The sequence below is a fragment of the Rissa tridactyla genome, chromosome 1 (assembly GCF_028500815.1).
Source record: "Rissa tridactyla isolate bRisTri1 chromosome 1, bRisTri1.patW.cur.20221130, whole genome shotgun sequence".
Lineage (NCBI taxonomy): Eukaryota > Metazoa > Chordata > Aves > Charadriiformes > Laridae > Rissa > Rissa tridactyla.
The window spans coordinates 137675649-137696754 of NC_071466.1; the positions used below are offsets into that span (position 1 = coordinate 137675649).

Genomic DNA, 21106 nt, shown 5'->3' on the forward strand with positions numbered 1-21106 from the left:
TTTCTTCTTTTTTTACGTTCTGATTTTTTTTTTTCCGTCTCCTTTAAAAACAAGAGGTTGAATTCATACTGTTTGTATAGAGACTGGTAGGAACCGATGTGCTTTAAAAAGAAAAAAAAAAAAGTCATCCTTTAAGATAGAATGTAAACACAGTTAATTTGAAATACAGTTTTGCCTTAATGGTTTTAAAAAAAAAAAAAAAAAATAAAGTATTTTTAAAAGTGAATTTAATGGCTCGTGCTGATCTTCTGTTTCCCGGAAAGTAATTCACTGTAATGTCGTGGTTTTGAGACAAACGTACTTGTTACCCCTCGGCGCTGGCGGCCTCTCGTAGGTTATGCAGAGCAGCTGCCAAGCCTTAGCCGAGTCCCTCACCCAGTGACCGTGCACGCACGAGTAACTTCGATGTCCCCGAGAGCAGTTCTGTTCTGCGCTCTTGTACAACCACTTACCACCCCAGCCTGGGGCTTGGGCAAACCTTGGCAGCATCGGGACCTGGGAATGCTCCTTCCGCGACCGTACCAGGGGCATGAACGTGTGTTTTGTGCTGCTCTACTGTAGTTAAGAACTTAGCCTGATTTGCCTTAATTTGGTATACAGACCCCTGCTTCAGAAAACGCTTAGCTGCTTAACTTTATACCGGGGAGTAATCACGCTGATTTTAGTGGTGAACAAGAGTGGATAAGCAACCTTGGCGGGACTGGTGCCCAGATTTTTTTGGGCTGGCATCAAATAGCTGTTAACAAATTATATTAAGTATGTTTACTACATAATAAGATGTGTGTATTGCAAGGATCTTTTAAAGGCGAAATGGTATTTGAAGCATCTTTAAAGTGCTGATTAACTGTTAGACACACCTTTTAGATTAGGAATGTGTAACATATGTACATATATATATATATATGTGCAATGTATGTATTTCATCAGTTTGTCTGCCGACCCGCTGTCCTGCTGTGTCTACCCATTCTCATTGACATTATGACCAGCTCGAGACATTTATTGAATTCAACAAGCATTGAATGCACTTCGATGTGAAGTGTAGCATACTATACTTTGATGAGCACGGCTTCAGTTAAATCAGTTGGGAGGACGCGTCACAGAGAAATGGTTTCCCTCAAGAACCTGGGGATTTATTAAGCTGGTAAGAGAGTGCTGAAGAAAAATTACAGCAAAGGGTAAAGAGTCAGATTTCTCCCTCAGCTGTGCTCAGAAGCATTGAGGGCCTGATTTTGAGCCACAGACGGCACTCGGGGAACCCGATGAAACCAAACTAGAGGTTCTGTGTGTCTTGAAGAGTAGGCTTCACGGCTGGTAAGTTTGGGGGTGATGGCGTTTGGTGTGTGAAATCACACGTACACCAAAAAATTATGATTCAAAGACCGTAATGCCCACGTTCAAGGGGAATATGAGAATGTAGAATACCTAAGTTTTAACAGCTGGGCACAGCTAATAACCCTTTGTCATTCCAGGAAATACCAAACTGCACGTAGGTCAGACTTCTTGCCCTAAAGCGCGGACCAGAGATGACAGACCACATCGGACGACCCTGGGCTACTGAACCACTTTGTGGTACTTGCTGAAAGTATGCTTTTCTTCACCTAGGCATATGCGTATCCAGGTGACTGTGAAGCACAGGTATCCTTCACTTGGCTTTTTCTGTTGTACTCCAGCTAAATAAATGAGCTGTACTGCGCCAGATTGAAAATCCCGTAGTTACAGATTCTGCTCTCTCAAAATACTGCGTTTGCTCCCCCTCTGGTTCAACTTAACGAGTACTTAAAGGTAGGGTCATTTCTGAGGGTTTTAAGTGATTCTTCCATCACCTCATGATGGCAAAGATAACAATTTATGAATAAACGAGTTAGTTAACTTCCTTTTTCTTAAAGGGCACAGAGGAGGTTGAACAGGAGGGAAAACAGCTCAGGGCCATTAGATCCTTCCCAGCGCGTTGGGTGGGTGCATCTCCCAGCCCCAAGACAGGCCTGCGTATCATGCAGCCCAACGGCACCTTCTCGTTCCGACAGGAACTGTGCGAACCAGGCTTTAAAAACTTAGTTTCAAGCTAAGACACAATCTGTTGCAAACAGCGTGAGATAACATGTTTTAGAAAGACATTTGCTGGTATAAACACAGAATGTGATCTCGCATGGCGATGCTGCTTTTTGTCAGCTTGTTTATGACGACTACAATTTAAAGGTGGAAAAGCGCTGTGATTCTCTTTCTAGCATCTCTCACTCTTCTTACAGTTCTGGGTTTTAGGACAGGATCTGCCTGTTATTTGTACAGAGGAGACGCGTTACAACTTTTAAACTGTGTGGGTGTCTAACATGAAACTGAAATTTAATACCACCCATTCTAAATAAGTTTAATATCAATTTCTTTGAAAGCTTAGTCTCTTGTTACTACAGAAAGGAATGTGAAATGTTGACTTCCAACGTGCATCTTTCTTTTTTTTCTTTTTTTGGTAATTAAAGATGTATATGTATTTTATGTCTTAAAGGATCTAGAGCTTTAAAAGGGTAGTAATAGGTCTATTATTGCTCCTCTAGTAACTGCAAGAAATTCCAGTCCCCAATAGAGGACAGCAATATACTAAGTTCAGGAAAAATAAAAGAAAGATTTTTAGGGCACTCAAATGTCCTAAAGAACTAAAAGTAAATCACTGAAATCGTGTTGATTTCTTTTAACAGACACATGGTTCATTCTACTAAAATGATCAAGTTTCAATGTTGACATACGACAAATTATATGGATGGAAGAGTTGAGCAAAGAGATGTTAACCAAGGCATTAACAGGTTCCGAACCAATGACCAACGAAAGCTCGAGTCAGTAATGTGATCGGGTGATTAGGGCGCAATTCTAGACATATCCTTAAGGTGTGTGACTAAGTAGTTTTATATAAATGCCACCTAAATCTTCCTTGTAATTAAGACAAAGGCAACACTGATAACTGAGAAGCTAATTTTTGAGCTAAAAAACATGCTGTTTCCCTAATAATTTTTTACCCTTTTATGACTGAAACAATGTTTCTGAAATCCCTATTCTAGCTGCAGTTTAACTGCCCAGTTCAGGAAAGAATTGAGCTTTTTAACGGAACTTTTCTATTTCCAGATTAACTGATGGGAAAGTGAAAAGAAAGTCATCTTTACTTATAAAGCATAAACTAGACATATTAAGGGTCCTTAACCTCTCCTATTGCTGTATTGAAACGGACAGGAAGACTGAGTGGAACATGACTGCAAGCGCAAGTGACTTGTAAGTGTAATTTTAATTTTTTTTATTATACTGGTATTTTACTAGAAGAGCACCTACCTTCAGAAGTCTTAATACTGTGATGGTATTGGGATTACAATCTTGAAGAATCTAGATATTTCCACGGGTATCTGTGACATGTTCTCATAGCAGTTTTATTTTAGACTTAAACATAAAGCTTTGAATTCCTCGCCTACTATAATCTTATCAGGACAGCACCTGTCAGGTTAGCAACTGGGGTATACCAACTTCCTTCGATGTATACTGAATTAAGCCAGATAAATCTGTCTCAGATTTTCGTAACACTGTAGGAGTGTTAAGAACAACACAAAACATGAAAAGAACAAATGTGAAAATTTGGACATGGTTCCCATGCTTTACACTGTTTAGTTTTTTACTGCATGCGTCTGACGTGGTGACAGCAGGCTCGTCTGCCCGCCTTTCTGGCTCTTCAACACCTTAAGGCCGTACTGCTGGCACGGCGATCGCTGCGTGATGACGTTTGAAGCCAAGCTAATTGTAAGGAAATGTGTTACTGTGTCCTGTAGTAGTGAGCTGATGAAGGTCACCTCTTCAAAAGGAGCAACATGATACTCTCCAAAAGGAGAGAGGAGAAACCCCAGCCAAAGAACTGTCTCTCTCGGTCCTTCGGTATTTATGTTCTTGTATCGCCTTTTTTACAGGAGGATTTTTGTTGGGGCTTCCTTTTATCCATATCTTCTTGTATTTCCAAAGGAAAGGCCTTTAGGTTTTCATTCACGCAAGGGAGGCAAAATCTTTTGGAGTAGAACAGACTGCACTCCTGTAAAGAAAATAACATTATTAGCAGGATACACAAAATGGAACTGCTGAAGTTCCACTCTCACTAAACCACATTTATATTTAGAACTCTTCTAAATTAATTTTTTCTTCTAGGTTGAAATATTCCAGCAATTTTGCTTCTTCCTATTCATTAATTCTAACATCTGGTTAGAGCTAACCGTGTGAAAAATAAAAACCGGGTCTGCAACAATCGCGAACCAAATCGACTGTCATGTTGCTCCTTTTAAAGAAGCGACCCTCATCAGCTCCCTGTTACAGGGGACAGGAACACATTTCCTTGCAATTGCCTTGTCCCTCAAGCATCATTCATGGTTCTCCTGGCGTGATCACTAAATTCCAAACAGGATTTAATGGGTAAGCTGGAGCTGGTGTTGCTGACAGATTATTCTTGGGGAGTTAAACATGAATAAAGGCATCAGCACGGATGGATCAGGACATCTTTCTGGGTGTAATGGATTCCATGGGTTTTACCTAAATAGCAAAGTTTTCCTCTAAGAGATTTCATCCATTTAATCACCTTCACCTTGAATAAATGTACTTGCTGATTAAAAACTAAAAGCATACATGGCACTAAAGGTTGAGCTCATGTCTCTTATCTGAATTCTTGATGGCAAAGTATAAAAGCCATTGTGCACAAAGAAGGTATTTACCCTGCCCTTGAAATGCAATGACGCTATGATCTGACGTTTTGTTCACAGTTGATTTGGTTAGCAAGCGTTACAGACCAAATATTTATTTTTCACCCACTTAGCTCTAAGCAGATATTAGTTATTGACTAGGAAGAAGCGAAACTGATGGAATATTTTGATCTATTTGCAGTACAGAGTTTGGACAACTGGAAGCAAAGCTTACTAATGTATTATTCCTTTGCCCTGCGGCGAGACTGAAACCCACGGTTCTCCTGGTGTGCTGACCACTAAATTCCAAATAGGATTTAACGAGTAAGCTGGAGCTGGTGTTGCTGATGGATTATTCTTGGGGATTTAAGCATGAATAAAGACATCAATTCAGATGGATGGGGACATCTTTTTGGGAGTAATGGATTCCAGGCGTTTTACCTAAATGGCAAAGTTTTCCTCTTGCCATGGTCATTTGTGGCTGGCCTATCTCTGGAGGCCTTGGCTTGGCTATTTCTGTGTTTCTGTTCTTGCTTTTGTTTCCCGTGTCACTATCTGGACTTCAGCAGCAGATGATTATATCAAAATCACAATCAGCCTGCCTCTGTGTGACTTTCAAGCCCGAGGAACAACTTCTCTTCATCATCTATTGTCCTTTTCTGCACTGACTGTCAGGCCCCTTCATATTCAGAGCTAGTGTGAAGCCTTGGTCTCTGAAAAGCCCTGAAACTGGATTTCAGTTGCACAACCTCCAGAGCCTATTGTTTTTTGTCTTTTAGCATCCTTAATACTTTAAGCTGCCAATTAAAAAGGGAAGATTAGAGTTTAAGTTCTTCTTGTTTGTATTGCAAAATGGCACACAGGTCCCCCAGGCCGCCCGCCCCAGACTCCAGGTTAAGTTCGTGGCTCCACAGCGATGGATGCTGACCCACAGGCTGCTCCTGGGCAACGACAAAGGAGGGCAGAGGCTTTTCCCCCCATTCTGCAGCCGGGGAAGGCTGATGTTAAGATGTAGCTCCTGATGGATATACAAGTGCTCAACTTGCATTCTTTTAGCTGAAGCGCGTTGCCAACTTTTTCTGATTTTGGAGAATAGGACTCACGCAAATCATGAATATGAACCATTGCACACCTGGGCACTGGTTCCACATACCCTTAGTCCTCCTCTCTCAGTCGTGGGATTATTCAGCCTAGCTGTTGTTTTAGTGAATTACACTTATTATGTATAGTCAAGCCGTTATTTGGGCCTTTGACCATCATCCCGAGAGAGTTCTGGGTTTAATCAGATAATTCTTTAATATGTTTTACCCCTGCCATGACCACAGCAGGAGGGACCATTTCAATTTCAAACTTAACAGTAAAATTCAGGCAAAACTGAGCTGCAAAAGCACACTGCCAGAGTTTATTTCGGTTTTCACACAGATCACGTCTGAAAGCAATACATACAGGGATATTATCTTTACCACACTTGTAAAGGAAACTCTATGTAAAGGAAAAGTTCTGACTAACCATGTCCAGGATTGACCTCGCATGACTGGAAGTTGAGTGGAAAGCAGCTGTAGTATTACGTTTATCACTTAATACCTACAATCACATCCAAGGTTAGTGTTTAGTCACCTTCTGCTGAGGTGAGCAATAAGGGATGAAAACTTGGCTCCCTTTCCTCCTTTCTTCTCCAAAAGCCATGTCTTTTCTTTTCCTATGTTTAGCAAGTGTTGCAATAAAAAAAGAAATAACTGTTTCAAATGACTAATATGGTCAGATTATATAATTTCCTCCCCCCTTTTCTGAAAGGGAAACAGGAAGAAAGGCACTCGACCTTCCTAAGGAGTTTTTGAAAGCATTTTTATTATCTTCCTTTTTGTGGAGTTTTGACATGTCTTAAGACATTACCGATAATCGTTAGAATTATTTCCACTTGGGCTGGAAATAATGGCACTTACCAATACGCTGTGCTAAAGATTGGTTCAGTAGGGTGACTGGAGTAAATTAATTGAATGACACTTAAGAGAAAATCTGAAGTGAGTTTATGAGCATTATCAGAACAGTTGCTAAGTCTTGACTTTCATTGGCACAGCACAGCCAAGGAAAGACACTTCAGCTAGCATGGGTTGTCTCATGAAAAGCTTAAAAGCTGGCAAATTAAATCCAAGCCCTTTGCCACATCTAAAGTCAGAAGTGTCTTAATTTTGCCACAGGTTAGTCTAGTGCTATTTTGACTTCACATAAAAATGAAAGCAACCTGTCGCAGGAAAGTTTCCATCAAATTGGTCCAACTGCTTTGCCAAAGAGGCCCAAGAAAGCCTAATTTTCTTCAGCTTCAATTCTTATGTTATAACATTATGGAAACATTCAGCATAGGGCTGAGTTGATCTGCTTGGGTCAAGTACAAGCAGGAACCAAAACCAATCCACAGAGATATTATCCTAACTTTGGCTCTCTCTACTGCCTTGGGTAAGTTTTTACTTCTCTGGACTTTTAATTTTCCCTACATGAAAGAGGAATAGTATGTGTTTACCTATGTTGTGGTGTGGGTGTTTAAAGCACTAATTATCATTTCTGCAGATCTCTTTCAATGTTACCTAAGCTGTATTGCTAAATACATTTTGAAACCATAGTCATATGTGTGATTCACTATCTGGCCTGGCCAGTTTGGTAAGAAATTTATTCTCAATTATTTACAATCAAGGTTTTGCTTTGAGTGATACCGTTGGGGGATCTTGAAGACTCAGATAACAAGTAAATGATTGACATATTTCCACGAGAGGCAAAATAGGCAGGAATGTCAAAAAGATTAGAAGAGGCTTCTATTAGCTCACTGCTAATCTAGGGCATAACAATGTAAGAAGATATTAACTGAAACAATTATTAAATCTTTTTTTTTTTTTTAAAAGCAAGCCCCATCTTCATTCAGAAACACACACTGCGTGGAAAGATACTGAGAGGCTGAAACTCTGTTTCTGACAGATTTAACTGCCAAGCTTGGGACCATCCATTGAATCCTTCATAAATTCAAGACACTTAATTTGGAATGAAAATAGCTAACTGTGCTCAAGTTTGCCCAAAATGTATCTGAGTTGCTAATCCTCTGCTGTTAAAAAGGAGGGATAAACCTGACGTGTCAGGGCAGGAATCAAGCTCATAAGCCCAAACTATCTGACTTGCTGCACTTGCCTCTTCCTCTGGCTGTGCGTGGGAGTGAGTCAACTACCAGCCAAGATGAGGACATTGTCACTAGGAAGATCTTGCTCACATGTGAGTTTTGCCTCCACACAACTGCCTTGAGCTACTTGGCTCTGGAAACTTGAGCCGAACTACCAAAGACATAACCAGAGAGCATTGGCATTTCATCTGACTCCCATGTAGTCCTCAGGTAGTTCCAGAAAAGAAAAAAAAAAAAAAAAAAAAAAATCTCAGTTGCAATCTCTAGTCTGAGCTTTTGGTGATTTTCATTTATTTAAGTGACAGAAAAGACTTCAGTAATAGGAAACAAACCTGATCAGGAGAAAGGTGTAATTGCATGCTCCTCTTAGGACAGTAGACCAAATCCATCCTTGGTGCTAACTCCCTGCAAGTCAGAATAGCAGCTAAACTTGTCCAAGCGTGCCAATTTCCTTTTGGATGTGTCTGCCTAAGCCTGTAAGTTTTCTCAGTGTAATTTGACCCTTTGTTTTGCTCAGGAGAATTTCCTCAAGTCCCCACACAGAAAACTGTCTGGCATTGGCATATGAGCTGTGTCAGTTGCCCAGATTATATCACCTCATGCTCTGAGCAGGCCAGAAGTGTTACTTTGTCCCACCAGCAATATAACTGGCCACCAAACATCATGAAAAAAAAATTCTACATCTTCACAGAGTCTTTAACAGGTCTGTCTGTTTGTTTTAAAACTCCTGCTACTAGCTACTTTCATTAAGGATCACGTCACGGGAACTGGCCCCTAACCACTGTAATTAGAGAATGGGCTGAAAAGGTTGAATTTGAAAATGGATAAAGATGACACTTAAGACCAAGGTGTGCTCTCACACATGCTATTAGCTGCACTCTAGATTTAAGCACATCACTTTAGGATAGCAAACAACAACTTTGAAAGAGAAGGCTGGGATCTGGCTGCTGTAAGGGCAACGGTATCTGGTGATACAAATACATACTGTTGTCTGTGTAAACAATCAGGTGACGTCTCCTCACGGGTTGAGTCATGCTTGAGTCCTGACTACTGCATTAGTCCCAAATCTCTTTCAACCACAGAATTGGCTTGCCAAGGGAAAGGAGCGGAACCTAAGTTTTCTTGGTTCATTGTACTGCCTCAAAGAAGCACAGTACAGCCTCCAGACACTGATAATTGTGTAATAACTTGTCTTCATTTTTGCTTTGAACTCACAGCAAACAAAGGGACTAGTTCTGCACTGAGGAGGAATTAAGACAACTGTAATTTTACAGCACCTTTCTGAACCACACTCAGATTTCATAGCTTAAGGTTGCCTACCAGCTGCTACTCAAATTCATTCTTCATAGAGTTATCACAGCATCGCACAACTCCCCTCCCTGCTCACTTTCTCTCTCACTTAGCTTTTGCAAATAGGATGCACAGCCCTGTGCTGTGCATGCAAACCTAACAATCCACGGATCTTTAGATCCCCTTTACAAGAAAAAAAAAAAAAAATCTACTGTTGGTATATCATGATCTACCCAACGTTAAAGGTCTTGAAGTAATATGTGATATCCCTTGCATTTTCATGTGCTGAGAAAGTGGGAAAGAGCACTCGTTATGTTTGTGAGGCTAGACCATGCTCATCTCCAAATAGAACGCTTAAAGTTGCTGATCATTTTAATTGAATACAAAGAACTTTATATGGGGGAATCGTACAATTAGCTTGTCTTAAAAATCGGCTGGTTAGGTTTTTGCTGTTTGTTTTTTCTCTAACAGGTCACCAGGACTGAAACAAAATGAAATGATTGGAGAAGCTTGTTTCACTTGTTACTTACTGCACCAACGCACACTGATCTGCTACACAAACTGCAATGAGACCCAAGGATGAGGAACTTGTCCTTGTAAGGGGTGAAAGGATCCTTCATGACATAGCTTTCTTCCAAAAGCCTGCAAGAGAATAATTTCAGGCTATTGAGGGTAGATTTCACAGCAGGGGAGAGTTGAAATGGGGAACCTGTGGAGGCTGAAAAGGTATCATCTCTTTCTACTTGATTTGCTTGGTCTGGTGTTGTACAGGAGGCAATGTAGCAGCTATGCAGCTCCCTTCCTCTTCAAAACCAACATTGTGGCTGCCTTCAGTCCTATACTGCACTATCTATCTTCCAGAATTAGGGCAACTGGTGATCCTCTCAACGGTCTCTTAGTAGGTTTTTCTCAGTGCTCTACCTTAAAGTATTTTTTTTTTATCTTCCATTTTTATGACAGGCACTCCTTACCACAGCTAACTTGAGTACCTTGTCAAGTTATCATTTCAATTGCACAGCTTTAAATTAGAAGTTCTCTTCTGAAGCTGCATACGTGTGAGTATAAAATAAAAAGATTATACTGCTCTTAGTTATGTCACTGCTGTAAAGCTAAGGATCCCATCTCTTGCAAGCAGGTGCTACTTGCACACAGGCATTACAATGACCTGAAATATGCTTACTTTATGTCTGAGACGGTACTGTTTGCTTCAGGGTATTAAGGGAGTGCATTTATTAATAATTTGGCAACCTGCTTGGAAAAGACTAAGGCCTTATTCTTCCTGGGAGCTCCAGGCAAAATATTACAGAAGTCAGTTGGGTGTCTGTCTGCACAGGGCACCCTGCAAGGCTTGCTTATTCTTGGACTTAAGTCAAACTTGGATTCTGTAGTAATATCGAGTACAATATATATTTAAAAGGTATTCTGCTAACTCATACTGCCTTCTCCTTGTCTACATACATACATACACAAACACATATGTGTGCATCCGGGAGTTTATTCCTTTTTCTCTCTACTCAAAAAAAAAAAAGCCTCAAGCCTTCCATTGTTAGGAATGATCAGGCCTCTTAACATGGCAGATCACCTTGTCAACAAGTCTCCTAGTGTACGAAGACTGCATTACCTTTGCAAAGCTCCCCTGGCAAGATTCACAGTCCTAATGTAGTCATCATCAGTGCAGAGAACTGGCCATTGTACAAGCCTTCACGTCTGGCGTATGTTTCCTGCAGCACTGCATTTAGGACATGTGAGTAGACCAGAGAGCCAGCTAATAAAGACAGCGTGTAAAGCTCTTATATGCACGTACAGAAGAGTTATGCTTCAGCATTATTCTTTCGCTTTTTGAATCGCAGTAATCCAAACAGAGCTGAGATGTAAACACTGAGCTTGGATAACCTAAAGTTAAGAAAGTTCAGCTTTGATTCAGACTCCTTACAAATGGACCTGATCAAAGCTGGGCCATTGCTCTGCTGAGTAGAAGTGGGGGAAAACAGTGGGATTTGGAATGATAAAAATACAGCTGCCCAAGGAAAACAGCCCAAGCAGGTGGTGATCAACAGCTATTTCCATTTTATAAGAAACTGAGCAGTCTTAATGGGGAGTCTTAATGCTGAGTACACGCTTAACTTCCAGTTCCAGTGAGCTCCTGACTGTGGTTGTCTGATGGGTTTGTTGACCAGAATGGCCTCAACAGAGCTAAGTAAACTCATACGTTTAAAGCTAAGTGCTTTGTTTTATGGGGAGTTTAATGTCTGCAGACAAAGTCTTAACTGCAAAGTTTCTATTCAAATTATCCCTGCTTAGCAGAGATGGAAAAAGCTTTGGTCTCCTCAAATGTAAATATGTACTAAATTTCCACACACTTTAATGCCATACAATCTGCCAAAGAATTGTCTAATTCATTCAAAAAAAGCACTGCCGTTCAAAACTCCACATCATGTCAAACAGCTCTTAAAAAGTGTTTTTACCATATATATTTAGTTCATGCTGTGTTTACATGTTGCCCAGCTGACACAGCTGTAAGGAAAGGGCTATTCCCAGAAATGTTAGGCTGACAGTCAACAGTATTCTAGTAAGAAAATAATGGTATAGGTAAATAGTAGGGTGGTCAGTGGGGATAGGAAATAGGTTAACTACAAATCTTTGCACGGTATTGAAACAGGACAGGAAAGTTGATTTTTTTGTCTTTGCTATCAATGCTGACAATTTTTAACATTTTTTCCCTTTGGAAAAAGAACGTCACTTTAAGTAGCAAGCCTCATATTCAGGGGCAATATGGCATATTATTGGGTTTATGCAGTGCACTTCATTCCATAGTACAAGGCTTCTAGTGCTCACAGCATAAATGAAGTCTGTAACATGAAAGTCTGTACTTACACAATAGAGCGTGTGTTTGGTGGCTTCTGCCCATAGTACGTGTATGGAGCTGTTAAGCCACATAGCTGACACGTGAACTCTCCTGTAGGCCGAACTTCTTTGGGAGCACCCATCTTTAAGCTACCTACAAGAAACACAAAAATCCTTTAGCTCAAAAATGCAATACTGGAAACATACCTGCAAGAAGATTAAACTGATGTGGGACATCTGGCTATGCAAATGAAAATCCAATGGAAAATAGACTATTGCAAACCTTGATTAACATGTGTTTTCTCCCGAATCAAGTTGGTTTCCCAGATCTCAGTTAAATTTTCAAATTCCTTGGACAGGTTTAGAAATTGCAGCCTGGGAGCCTAACTATAAACTTCACCTATTAATTTTGAACTTGATCCATAAAAAGAATTTCGGTAACAAAGTATAGGTCTGTGATCTGGAAAACCCTTTGCTCAACCAAGGCCTATGCTCCCTAAGCGCTTCCCATGAAACAACTCCTTATCTGTTGTGCAGAATCCTAATCCAGTTCTGCAATGCCTGTCTCCTCCCACAGACTGCAAATGGAGCTGTGAAAGGGTTTGGGACCCCACTCAGGAGGCAGGTGTCGCAATGATTTGCTATGTCTCTTTCTTTGCTTCTGGACCACCTTTGAATAGAGTTTTGGGAGCTTAACCCTGGCTCCCTGTTCTTATCTGGCTTTCTTTGGAAATGAGGCTGATGTAATCAACCTCTGCCTAGATAGAGTGTTGGCCCATTTAAGCCACAAAGGACAGAGGAGGAGGTACCCTTAAAACAGTTTAGGTCCTATAACTTTTATTAAAATAGGCAGAAGACGGAGACTCTGCTTTATCCTCATGGAGGATACCCATCAGAGAATCTGCGCATGCAAAAGCTGTTGTCCATCTGTCTGAAAGATTTCAGACACCCATTACAAAGCCATAGCTATCAGTCACGAGATACAAAATGTAGGAAACCATGCTTCACCAGCTTTGGTGCTTACAAGAGGACTTGCTTAAAATCTTGGCCATTGATTTACATTTGGGAGCTTATTCTTCACTGACAGCACTTTAGTTCAAAGTCACACCCCGAGTTTTTCAAAAAGCATGGTGTGGCAAGTATGCTCTTAGGACGGAGTTTGGTATGTACGTATGATCAGATCAAACACAGCTAACCATGTGCCTGCCAAAAACCTGCACCAATCCATGCATAAAATGCAATCGCTTGTTTCCAAATTGGGTATCTTCAACCACCTGCACCATTTTCTTGAACAGACACATTCGCCTTGCAGTTAGCAAAAAACCTCACGCTTTTAGCTAAAAGCCCTAACACTTTTCATGGTATGCAGTCTTCTGCTGCAAGCCTGTCAGCTTTTTTCAGTGAAGCAGAGCTGACATCAAGCTGTTAGGAAGGTGAGCACTAGGATTTGGGCAGTATCTCAGCATTTAGGTTGTGTGTGCTCACAGCTGAGCAGACATACAGCCCGCCAAAGGACAGCAGGTCATTCCCACTCTTCTAGCTTTGGAGCCATACCCTTCCTTCCCCTGCAGAGCTGATTCAGTTCACTAAGGCCATGTCTCATTTATGCTTTAGCTCAGCTCAGGGGTTTTCTTTGGGAACAAACTGCCTGACTGTCCTCCCTTACCCCACTTGGTTTGCATTGTGGAGCAATCTTAAAGCACACAAACCGGACAGTTTCAGATGAAACTAAACTGAAAGATGTGCTCCAGAAGCACACCTAACACACTCCAACTTGAATGCCCAACTAATGGCCATTCAGTCTACACGACAGGACCAGAGGTAGTCTGAGACATTCCGAAACATCAAAGAGAGGGAAGCTGCTAGCCAACGCCAAACACCTCAGTCTATGGTTTCACTCTAACTGCATCACAGTAGTTACTAATGTGGTAACAAATAAAAAGAACCCTTTTTTTTCTTCCAACATCTTTTTTTTTTTTTTCACCTCTTGTTTTAGGGAATCAAACTGGCTTGCAGAGGAATCCATCTGCTAACAGTAGTACAAGGTAAGAGGCAAAACTGCACAGCCAGGAGAAAGCGGGGACTGAGCTGAGGGACCTGTATTTCCTTCTTTCAATGACAGTAAGCTGCTATTTCTGCTCACCCTATGTGATGAAACTGAATCCTTAGAGACATATGCTGCTAAGGTGAATTAGGGGCAAGGTGAAGCAGAACTGTGACTACTTGTCATCTAATGTTCCAGAAGAACAGGGAGCCCCAAGATCCTCAGAGGTTACAGAGGCTTTGTAACCTTCGTAAACTTCAGAAAGTCCTAGCCTCTTAAATCCTGAAACTTAATTTTGGGAATAGTCTCCCTCACCCCATCATTCGTTCACCACTAGCCTTTCCGCTGCCATTCCTGGCATTTCAGTAGAACAGGGAGTTCTTCAAATGTAACACAAATAGGGCTGGGTACTCGTTTAAATTAATCCAACTTGTGAATACTTTAGGCAACTACATTTTTTCAAAAGTGATGTAACCCTTGGATATCATGTATTTTCCCTACCTCACAGGGATGCTTGAGAGAATTTAATTAACTAAAGTGCTTTCAGATTTTTCAGTTAGATATAAGGCACATACATGCAACCTATTTCCCGCTGTGTATTAAAACTGGGATTCTTCAAACTATACACAAACTCAACTAAGAAGTCTGCTTTGAACTCTGCACTTTAGGTTTACCAGATAAAGCCCCCAAACATACCTAAATGTACCTTTTGTGTAGGTAGTCGGTGGCAATACCAAGACACCCACCTGTGTGAATGAGATTCAGTCCCAAATATTGTATGCAATTTTTTGTAATCAGTCTTTTTTAAAAAAGAGAAAATAACTGACTCCACAAAGGTGGAGTACAGAAAGTCACTTAAATCAAATACAGAAGACCATTGTGGTGATTTTTTTCTTTAAAATAAAGCAGAACACTAAGAACAACAACAAAAAAAGTGAGTATTTATGGCAGCGAGGATCATCGACTTTGGAATGAATGTGTCCTGATTCCAAGTCAAAATAACAGCCCTGGGTTCAGAGCCGAAGTACGTTAGATATAGAAACACCTGCTCTCTTACAGACCATTGGCATGTAGAACAGAATCTGTTCAGTGACTACCACTGGGAAGGAATGATATCTATGTACAAACAGATTTTTGGCTATGCCAGTTGAAAAGCATATGATCCTGCCTGCGAGGCACAGATGAATTTATGATGCTTTCCATTTTACCCCCAGCTTACAAGTCATTGGTATCAGCTGTACCAACTTTTATTTCACTGGGAACATCATTTGTCCTGAGAGCTTGTCTACACAGCAACACTTGGGAAAGCTGAGGTCACTAACTCAAGGTGTGACATTAACGAATGTGAACGTACACATTTCAGAGTGAACGCTCCCATTCAGAAGTAAAGTTTGCTATATAACAAAGTAAAGCCATTTTCCTTCTGAAGAAAGAAATTTAATGGCAGATGTAATAACATTTTGGTTTATGTATGTGCTTCACACCTTTAGTCTAAATCCCCAAGCAGGCAAGTCCTAAGACGCACTCTCTCACAAAGCTTCTAGTGCTTCCAAAACCCTTATCTGCAATTAAAGGAACTGCATCTTTATGTCAGACAGCAAACGCACAGAAGCAATTCTGGGACAAAACCACAGTCAAGACAGACACTGGTTTATCACAAAGTAAGCTCATTGGTTTGGCCCTATACACCATCTTAGCAAGATGCCTGATATGACAACTATGACAAGGTATCTGCCTCCCCTCTCCAAGCAGACATATGAAACATGAGTGAGAACTCGTTTCTCTTTAGCATACCAACAACAGGATGAAGGATCTCTTGGGGAGATAAAAGTCTAGGGCACTAATCCCTTCATAATCATTACAAGCAAATTTGTGACCTCAAGTGACTCAAATCATCATCAGTGCTAACACTGGCTTTTTCTCTTCTCTTTGAGCAGCACCACGTCCCAGTAACATGTCAAATATCTGGCTGGCATGTACTGCAGAAGTCTTTTAGAACAGCTCGTTTAGAACTCAGTTCTGCCCGAGCATTTGCCGTTTTGGCTGTAAGCCGCAAGGTACTTTAAACACATGCTTTAAGCACACGCATAGCTCTTCTGAAAAGAACACAGCTACCCACACACGCATGATTACGAAGCAATCACTGAACTAGCACGCTCAGCAGAAACCTGCCAAGTCAAGCCCTGAATGCTGCAGAACGTGTGTGAGGTTGGCCCACGTGTCATGGTGAAAGGTAAAGCACACAGATTAGAATGCCATACTAAGGAAATAATTGCAGTAGAAGAAAGGCACAGGTTAGATAGCAGCACTATAAGAGTGTTTCTCCACACTGTGACTGATCCATGATACGGATGTGGGGAAATGGCTCTCATTGCAGTTCTCTAGGGACTCCTAAAAAACTTCAGGGCAGTTCTGCTCGAAGCATTCTGCTAACAGGCCTGGAAGGCATGCCAGAAATAATAAATCACCATTAAGTTCTCAGGGTCAGTGGCAAAGTAGTGGCACAGATACGTAATCTGATTTTCTTTGCTTCAAACCTCATTAGCACAAGTCTTTACAATGCATAGGTTAAGCCCCTCTTAATACTCCACAGGAGAATCATGTATTTCTGAGTCACTGATAAACGAGAAACTATACAAGAAGCAAACTGCCTACAAACAGACGTAGACTTTGGTTTAAAGGGGTGTCAGATAAAACCAACACTGACACACCTTTAATCCTCTCCAATTAAACCCTTGTTTCTTTTTCCTGCCAAGATTTTCCTGCAGTATCCACTGTTGATGACGATGACCTATTAAAATATTCACAGCTTGATTCTCTACGAGAAGGCGTACTCCCTAATAGAAGGGTAGGAGCCACTGAGTTCATAGCCTGGTAAACGCCAAGTTATTTTGCAGTGTTTGGTGTGATATAAATTTAAATATACTTCAGCACTAGGAATGCACTCACCTCCTTCAGAAAAATCATCTGTTGCCTAACTGCTCAGGTAACAGACGAAAGAGCAGAACGTTCTTACTTGCTAGTTAATCCCCAGGTGAACAACTCTCTCCCTCCAGCTCCTTCATGTTATTGCCCTGAAGGTATGTTTAGGTCACCTGTTGGCTGCCTCCTTGCTCTTCTTTTGAGGTGACTTACCTTGGGTTCAGCGTAACAAATTAGCCCAGGAATGCAATTTCACCAAGTGTGGCCATTTGGAACTTTTACCCTTATTACCTGCCACAAAGATCACTTGACTGAGTTAAACCTTGACTTGTTACAGCAACTTCTCCCTTCAGGCCGGGGGGATTGTGCTGAGGTCACTGCAGCACACAGGCTTCCCTCGAGGTATGGGTCATATAGCAGACCCCGAGCCCTGCTTTTTAACAACAGCTTGTGTAGACTCCCTGTGGCTGTACGATAAACAGCCTAGGTGGTCACAGATGTGAAAGCATGAATGTTTTCTGAACAGCTGTAGGGAATGTTTGAACACGGTGTGTCAGCAGAAAGAGAGCAGACAAGCAAATCAAACCCCTTCCTTAGGTAAAAAGGCTTTCCGAACAGAAGATGAACCTCAAAAAGGCATCAATTGATGCATGATTTAAAGCTGAGAAACCAACACTCAAAAAAATCTAGCCCAAGTACTCCTTACTTTAATATGGCAGGCAGCCAGCTCCGAATTAGACAGCATTTAATAAAGAAGAATCTCAAATTAGGTAAGAATTTAACAGCTTCAGACAGGAATGCTGCAACGAGGCACCGATTAACCGGTGTGTACGACCGTCCTCTAGTGGACGCATCGGAGCTGTACAGCCCCGGCGACTGGCAGTATCACTGTTAGTGGCTGCGGGGAATCCTGGTGCCAGCACCTCAGCTGTTAAGAACTACACAGTTGTTAAAAGCCCAGCTAAGTGGATCACACAGTAAGAGTAAATGATAGGATAAAATAAAAGCAAGTTGCCCAAAAAGTTACGGTAGAGGCATCTCCATATCTGGTTGCAGAAGCAGGTTGCAAATGGTGGATATCTTTGCTGTTTAACAGAACAAACAATCCTGACAGAGGAGGGAGAACTACAGCGTCAGTAGCCCTTCCTTTCCTTACCCCCAGAATTAATCTATGGTCATATCTGGTTTCCTGCTCTCATTCCTGTTTCTTCTCCTCCTCCTACAACAAGCTTTCCTAAGCAGAGTATAATCACATCATCATCCATGATGCCATTCTAACATTCTATTGGTAAAACGCCCTAGAAATTAAAGGAAGGCAAAGCAAGCTTGTTGCTCTTCTCACAGCAGTTACAGCTACTTACTGCAAAGGAGGTAACACAGGAGATCCAAACATTGAAGCGTTCACTGAAGTGAACATCAGTTCCAGATTACAGTTATTCCTTGCCAAAACAGGGAAACCAGACCCGAGGTCTGATTTCATTAAATCTCCTTTCTGGTATAGACACACCAAATAAGCATGCTATGGCCATAGGTTACACCCTGCCCTAAACTGATTTTGCCTGCCTTTCAAACTGTAGCTCCCTATATAGCTTGTTAGATTAATATCCATAATGGGTAAGGATAAGGCAGTATGGCTCTATTAATATATGTGATGATGATTCCTTCTAAGTTGTCCTTAAAGAAAAGTTATGTAGGGCCGCATATGTACGACTGAAAGTATCAGCTTGGTTAAGCACAATCTAAACTTAGTGCAACACTTTCCAAGACTCTAAAAATAAGAGCACCAAGATTTTGTGGAAATACACGAGGAGAGGCTAACACTGTGTTTTGGGAAATAAAACACTGCAAGTTGACGTAATCCTGAAAGAAATAAATATAGCTTCAGTGATTTATCTCCCTACAGAGAGGAAAACTGGTACTGTAAGGAAATACTCAGTCCCCACTACGTGGGGTTGCATGTTACAATGTCCTTGCTGTGACTGCCAGTGCCCACTTTCCCCTGTTCAGCATTAATATACCCAAGGAAGAGAATTCTTTCCAGTAAAATGGGACTGGAGCTCTCGGTTTGTTAAGACTGAGCTCTAGTTGAGAGCTGCTTAATGAAGTAAAGCAAAACTTCCAAAAGGAAAAGAAAACACAAAACTACTGGGGCCGGAGGGGGGGCGGGGGGGGGCATTGGGTAAAGACTGTCACCCTCAGAAAAGCCAAGAATAAAGACTCGTACCTACTATACATATACTTTCTCATGCACACAGCTGCACATATCTTCTTACAGGCATGCCCATTTCCTCTGAAAGATATGTTTCTCAAGTTTTATTATCCCAGCTATTGCGAACAGCGAGCATGAGAAAACACCAACAAACAGGTCAGCGAGCAAGTCTGGATTAAATGTGAAGGAAAGGCATGTGATTAACCTCTCTCCTTAGGCAGAGAGAGCATATCTAGCATCACTGAGATATGCAGATATTTGCTGAAGTTCTCAGAGCAGATTCCGAAAGAAACTGTGGTACCCCATCTCTCATACATTTTGTGGGCTTCCTAACTCCCCCTCATTTTTCAAGGGGAGTTGAGTACCTGATTGTTACCATGGCTCTACGATCCTCTAAGTTCAAAGCTGTGACCCCAACACCACCTTGCTCAAGTGCAACCTCATACTGGAAATGCCTACAGATGACAGGAAACAAAGGTTTCCCCTAAGTTCCCTAGGTCCCTTAAAGTTCCTTTGTGCACATCCAAAAGCTTAAGTGCTCAAGGCCAGGCTGGATGGGGCTTTGAGCAGCCTGGTCTAGTGGGAGGTGACCCTGCCCAGGGCAGGGGGGTTGGAACTAGATGATCTTTAAGGTCCCTTCCAACCCGAACCATTCTGTGAAAAGCAGTGCCCTTGCACAGCTCTGAACTTCCCTGGCATCCTCTCCCCAGTCCCCTTCAAGGCTGCATCCTGTAGCTTTGACCTCAGCTCACAAAGCTCCGCATTAAAAGTGATCTGTGGCCGCTACATTCAATTAAACAAAGAACAGACGTTATATTAAAGCCCTTGTGTAGAAAAAAAAAAAATCAGAATCAAGCTTTGCCTCTAAATCCAAAAGCAGTGAGTGCCTCCTGTTAAGCAGTCACCCCGTTCAGCATGCTTCTCTCAGGAGACTCATGCTCTCTCTCACCTAGACTCTTCTCACATTTGCTTCTGGGGTGTGAAGGGCAGGGTCCCTCTGCTCAGTGTAACTTATTCTCCAGGAAGCCTGGCACTCTGGAGGTGTGAAGTGCGCATTTGAAACCTTTCCCGCTCCAAGCAAAGCAGGGGGGGTTGGACACTGCTCTCCCACCTCTGCAGCGAGGCTTCCTCTACTCGCCGTGTTCCTCCGCGATGGAGAAGCCCCGCGCTCTGCCTCTGCAGCAACAGCCGAGCCCGTCTGGGTCCTGCCCTAAGGAGGGCTCCCGCCACCCGTCTTCCAGGGAGGGATCACGGCTGGCAAGGAGAACAGAAACACCCTTCTCAGATCGCAGACACGCTGCTGAAGAGCGGTTAAAAGCTTCATTCACACCCATGCCCCTTCATTAGCAACAATATTATCTACCGGCGGGAACTGCTCCTGGGGAGCTCGGGTCCCCCGCGCCGCCCCTACACCGTGGCCTGGCTGACAGAAGGGCCTGACCCTCCGCCCCGCTCGCCATGTTTTCGGGGGAGGAGGCGGGAAGGCCGCAGCCCGGCTCAGCCACAGCCGCCCGATTTCCGCCCACCCGAGCTGCGCGGCACCCACCCGCGCCGCGGCGGCCACCACCCACGCGTGGCGACAGGCGGGTGGCTACCAAGGCAGCTTTCCCAGTTGCCCGCCCGGAACGCTGCGGTCTGAGGGCCCTGCGCCGCTCCGCCCTTAAAGGGACAGCGCCGTCGGGGACCGCGCCGCGCCGCCGGCAGGGGGCGCCGTGCGCATGCGCGGAGTCCCGTCGGCCGGCAGGTGGCGCCGTGCGCATGCGCGAGGACCCGCCCGCCGCCTCCCTCAGCGCCTTTCCGGGGCGGCGCGGGGTGGGTCGGTCTTGGCCGCCGCTGGCCCTGGGCCCGCACCGCGGTGAGGGACGAGCGGAGCCGAGCCGAGCCGAGCCGAGCCGAGCCGAGCCGAGCCGAGCCGAGCCGAGCCGAGCCCGCAAGGCCCTGGA

The 21106-nt window shown here is 42.8% G+C and overlaps 1 protein-coding gene across 6 annotated transcripts; it reads right to left on the reverse strand.

Annotated features, from left to right (window-relative positions):
• Positions 1-3066: 3066 nt before the first annotated feature.
• CDPF1 (cysteine rich DPF motif domain containing 1) lies at positions 3067-20859 on the reverse strand. Of its 6 annotated transcripts, none has more exons than XM_054218922.1 (5): positions 20690-20775; positions 20275-20417; positions 12019-12138; positions 9675-9786; positions 3067-4054 (listed from the first exon to the last, which is right to left on the reverse strand). In XM_054218922.1, the coding sequence occupies exons 3-5, from the start codon at positions 12129-12131 to the stop codon at positions 3908-3910; spliced, it is 372 nt and encodes a 123-aa protein (XP_054074897.1). In that variant the 5' UTR covers positions 12132-12138; positions 20275-20417; positions 20690-20775; the 3' UTR covers positions 3067-3907. The 6 variants fall into 6 exon arrangements, with proteins under 6 accessions (XP_054074897.1, XP_054074866.1, XP_054074889.1 ...); XM_054218891.1 differs by having other exon boundaries at positions 12019-12142; XM_054218914.1 differs by having other exon boundaries at positions 20113-20417.
• Positions 20860-21106: the final 247 nt, after the last annotated feature.

Excerpts from the sequence above, each read along its gene's own strand:
- CDPF1 (XM_054218933.1), bottom strand. The coding sequence starts at position 12,131 with ATGGGTGCTCCCAAAGAAGTTCGGCCTACAGGAGAGTTCACGTGTCAG. Across the intron at positions 9,787-12,018 it reads CCAAACACACGCTCTATTGT|GCTTTTGGAAGAAAGCTATG; the intron begins GTAAGTACAGAC and ends ATTCTCTTGCAG. Across the intron at positions 4,055-9,674 it reads GATCAGTGTGCGTTGGTGCA|GAGTGCAGTCTGTTCTACTC; the intron begins GTAAGTAACAAG and ends TTTTCTTTACAG.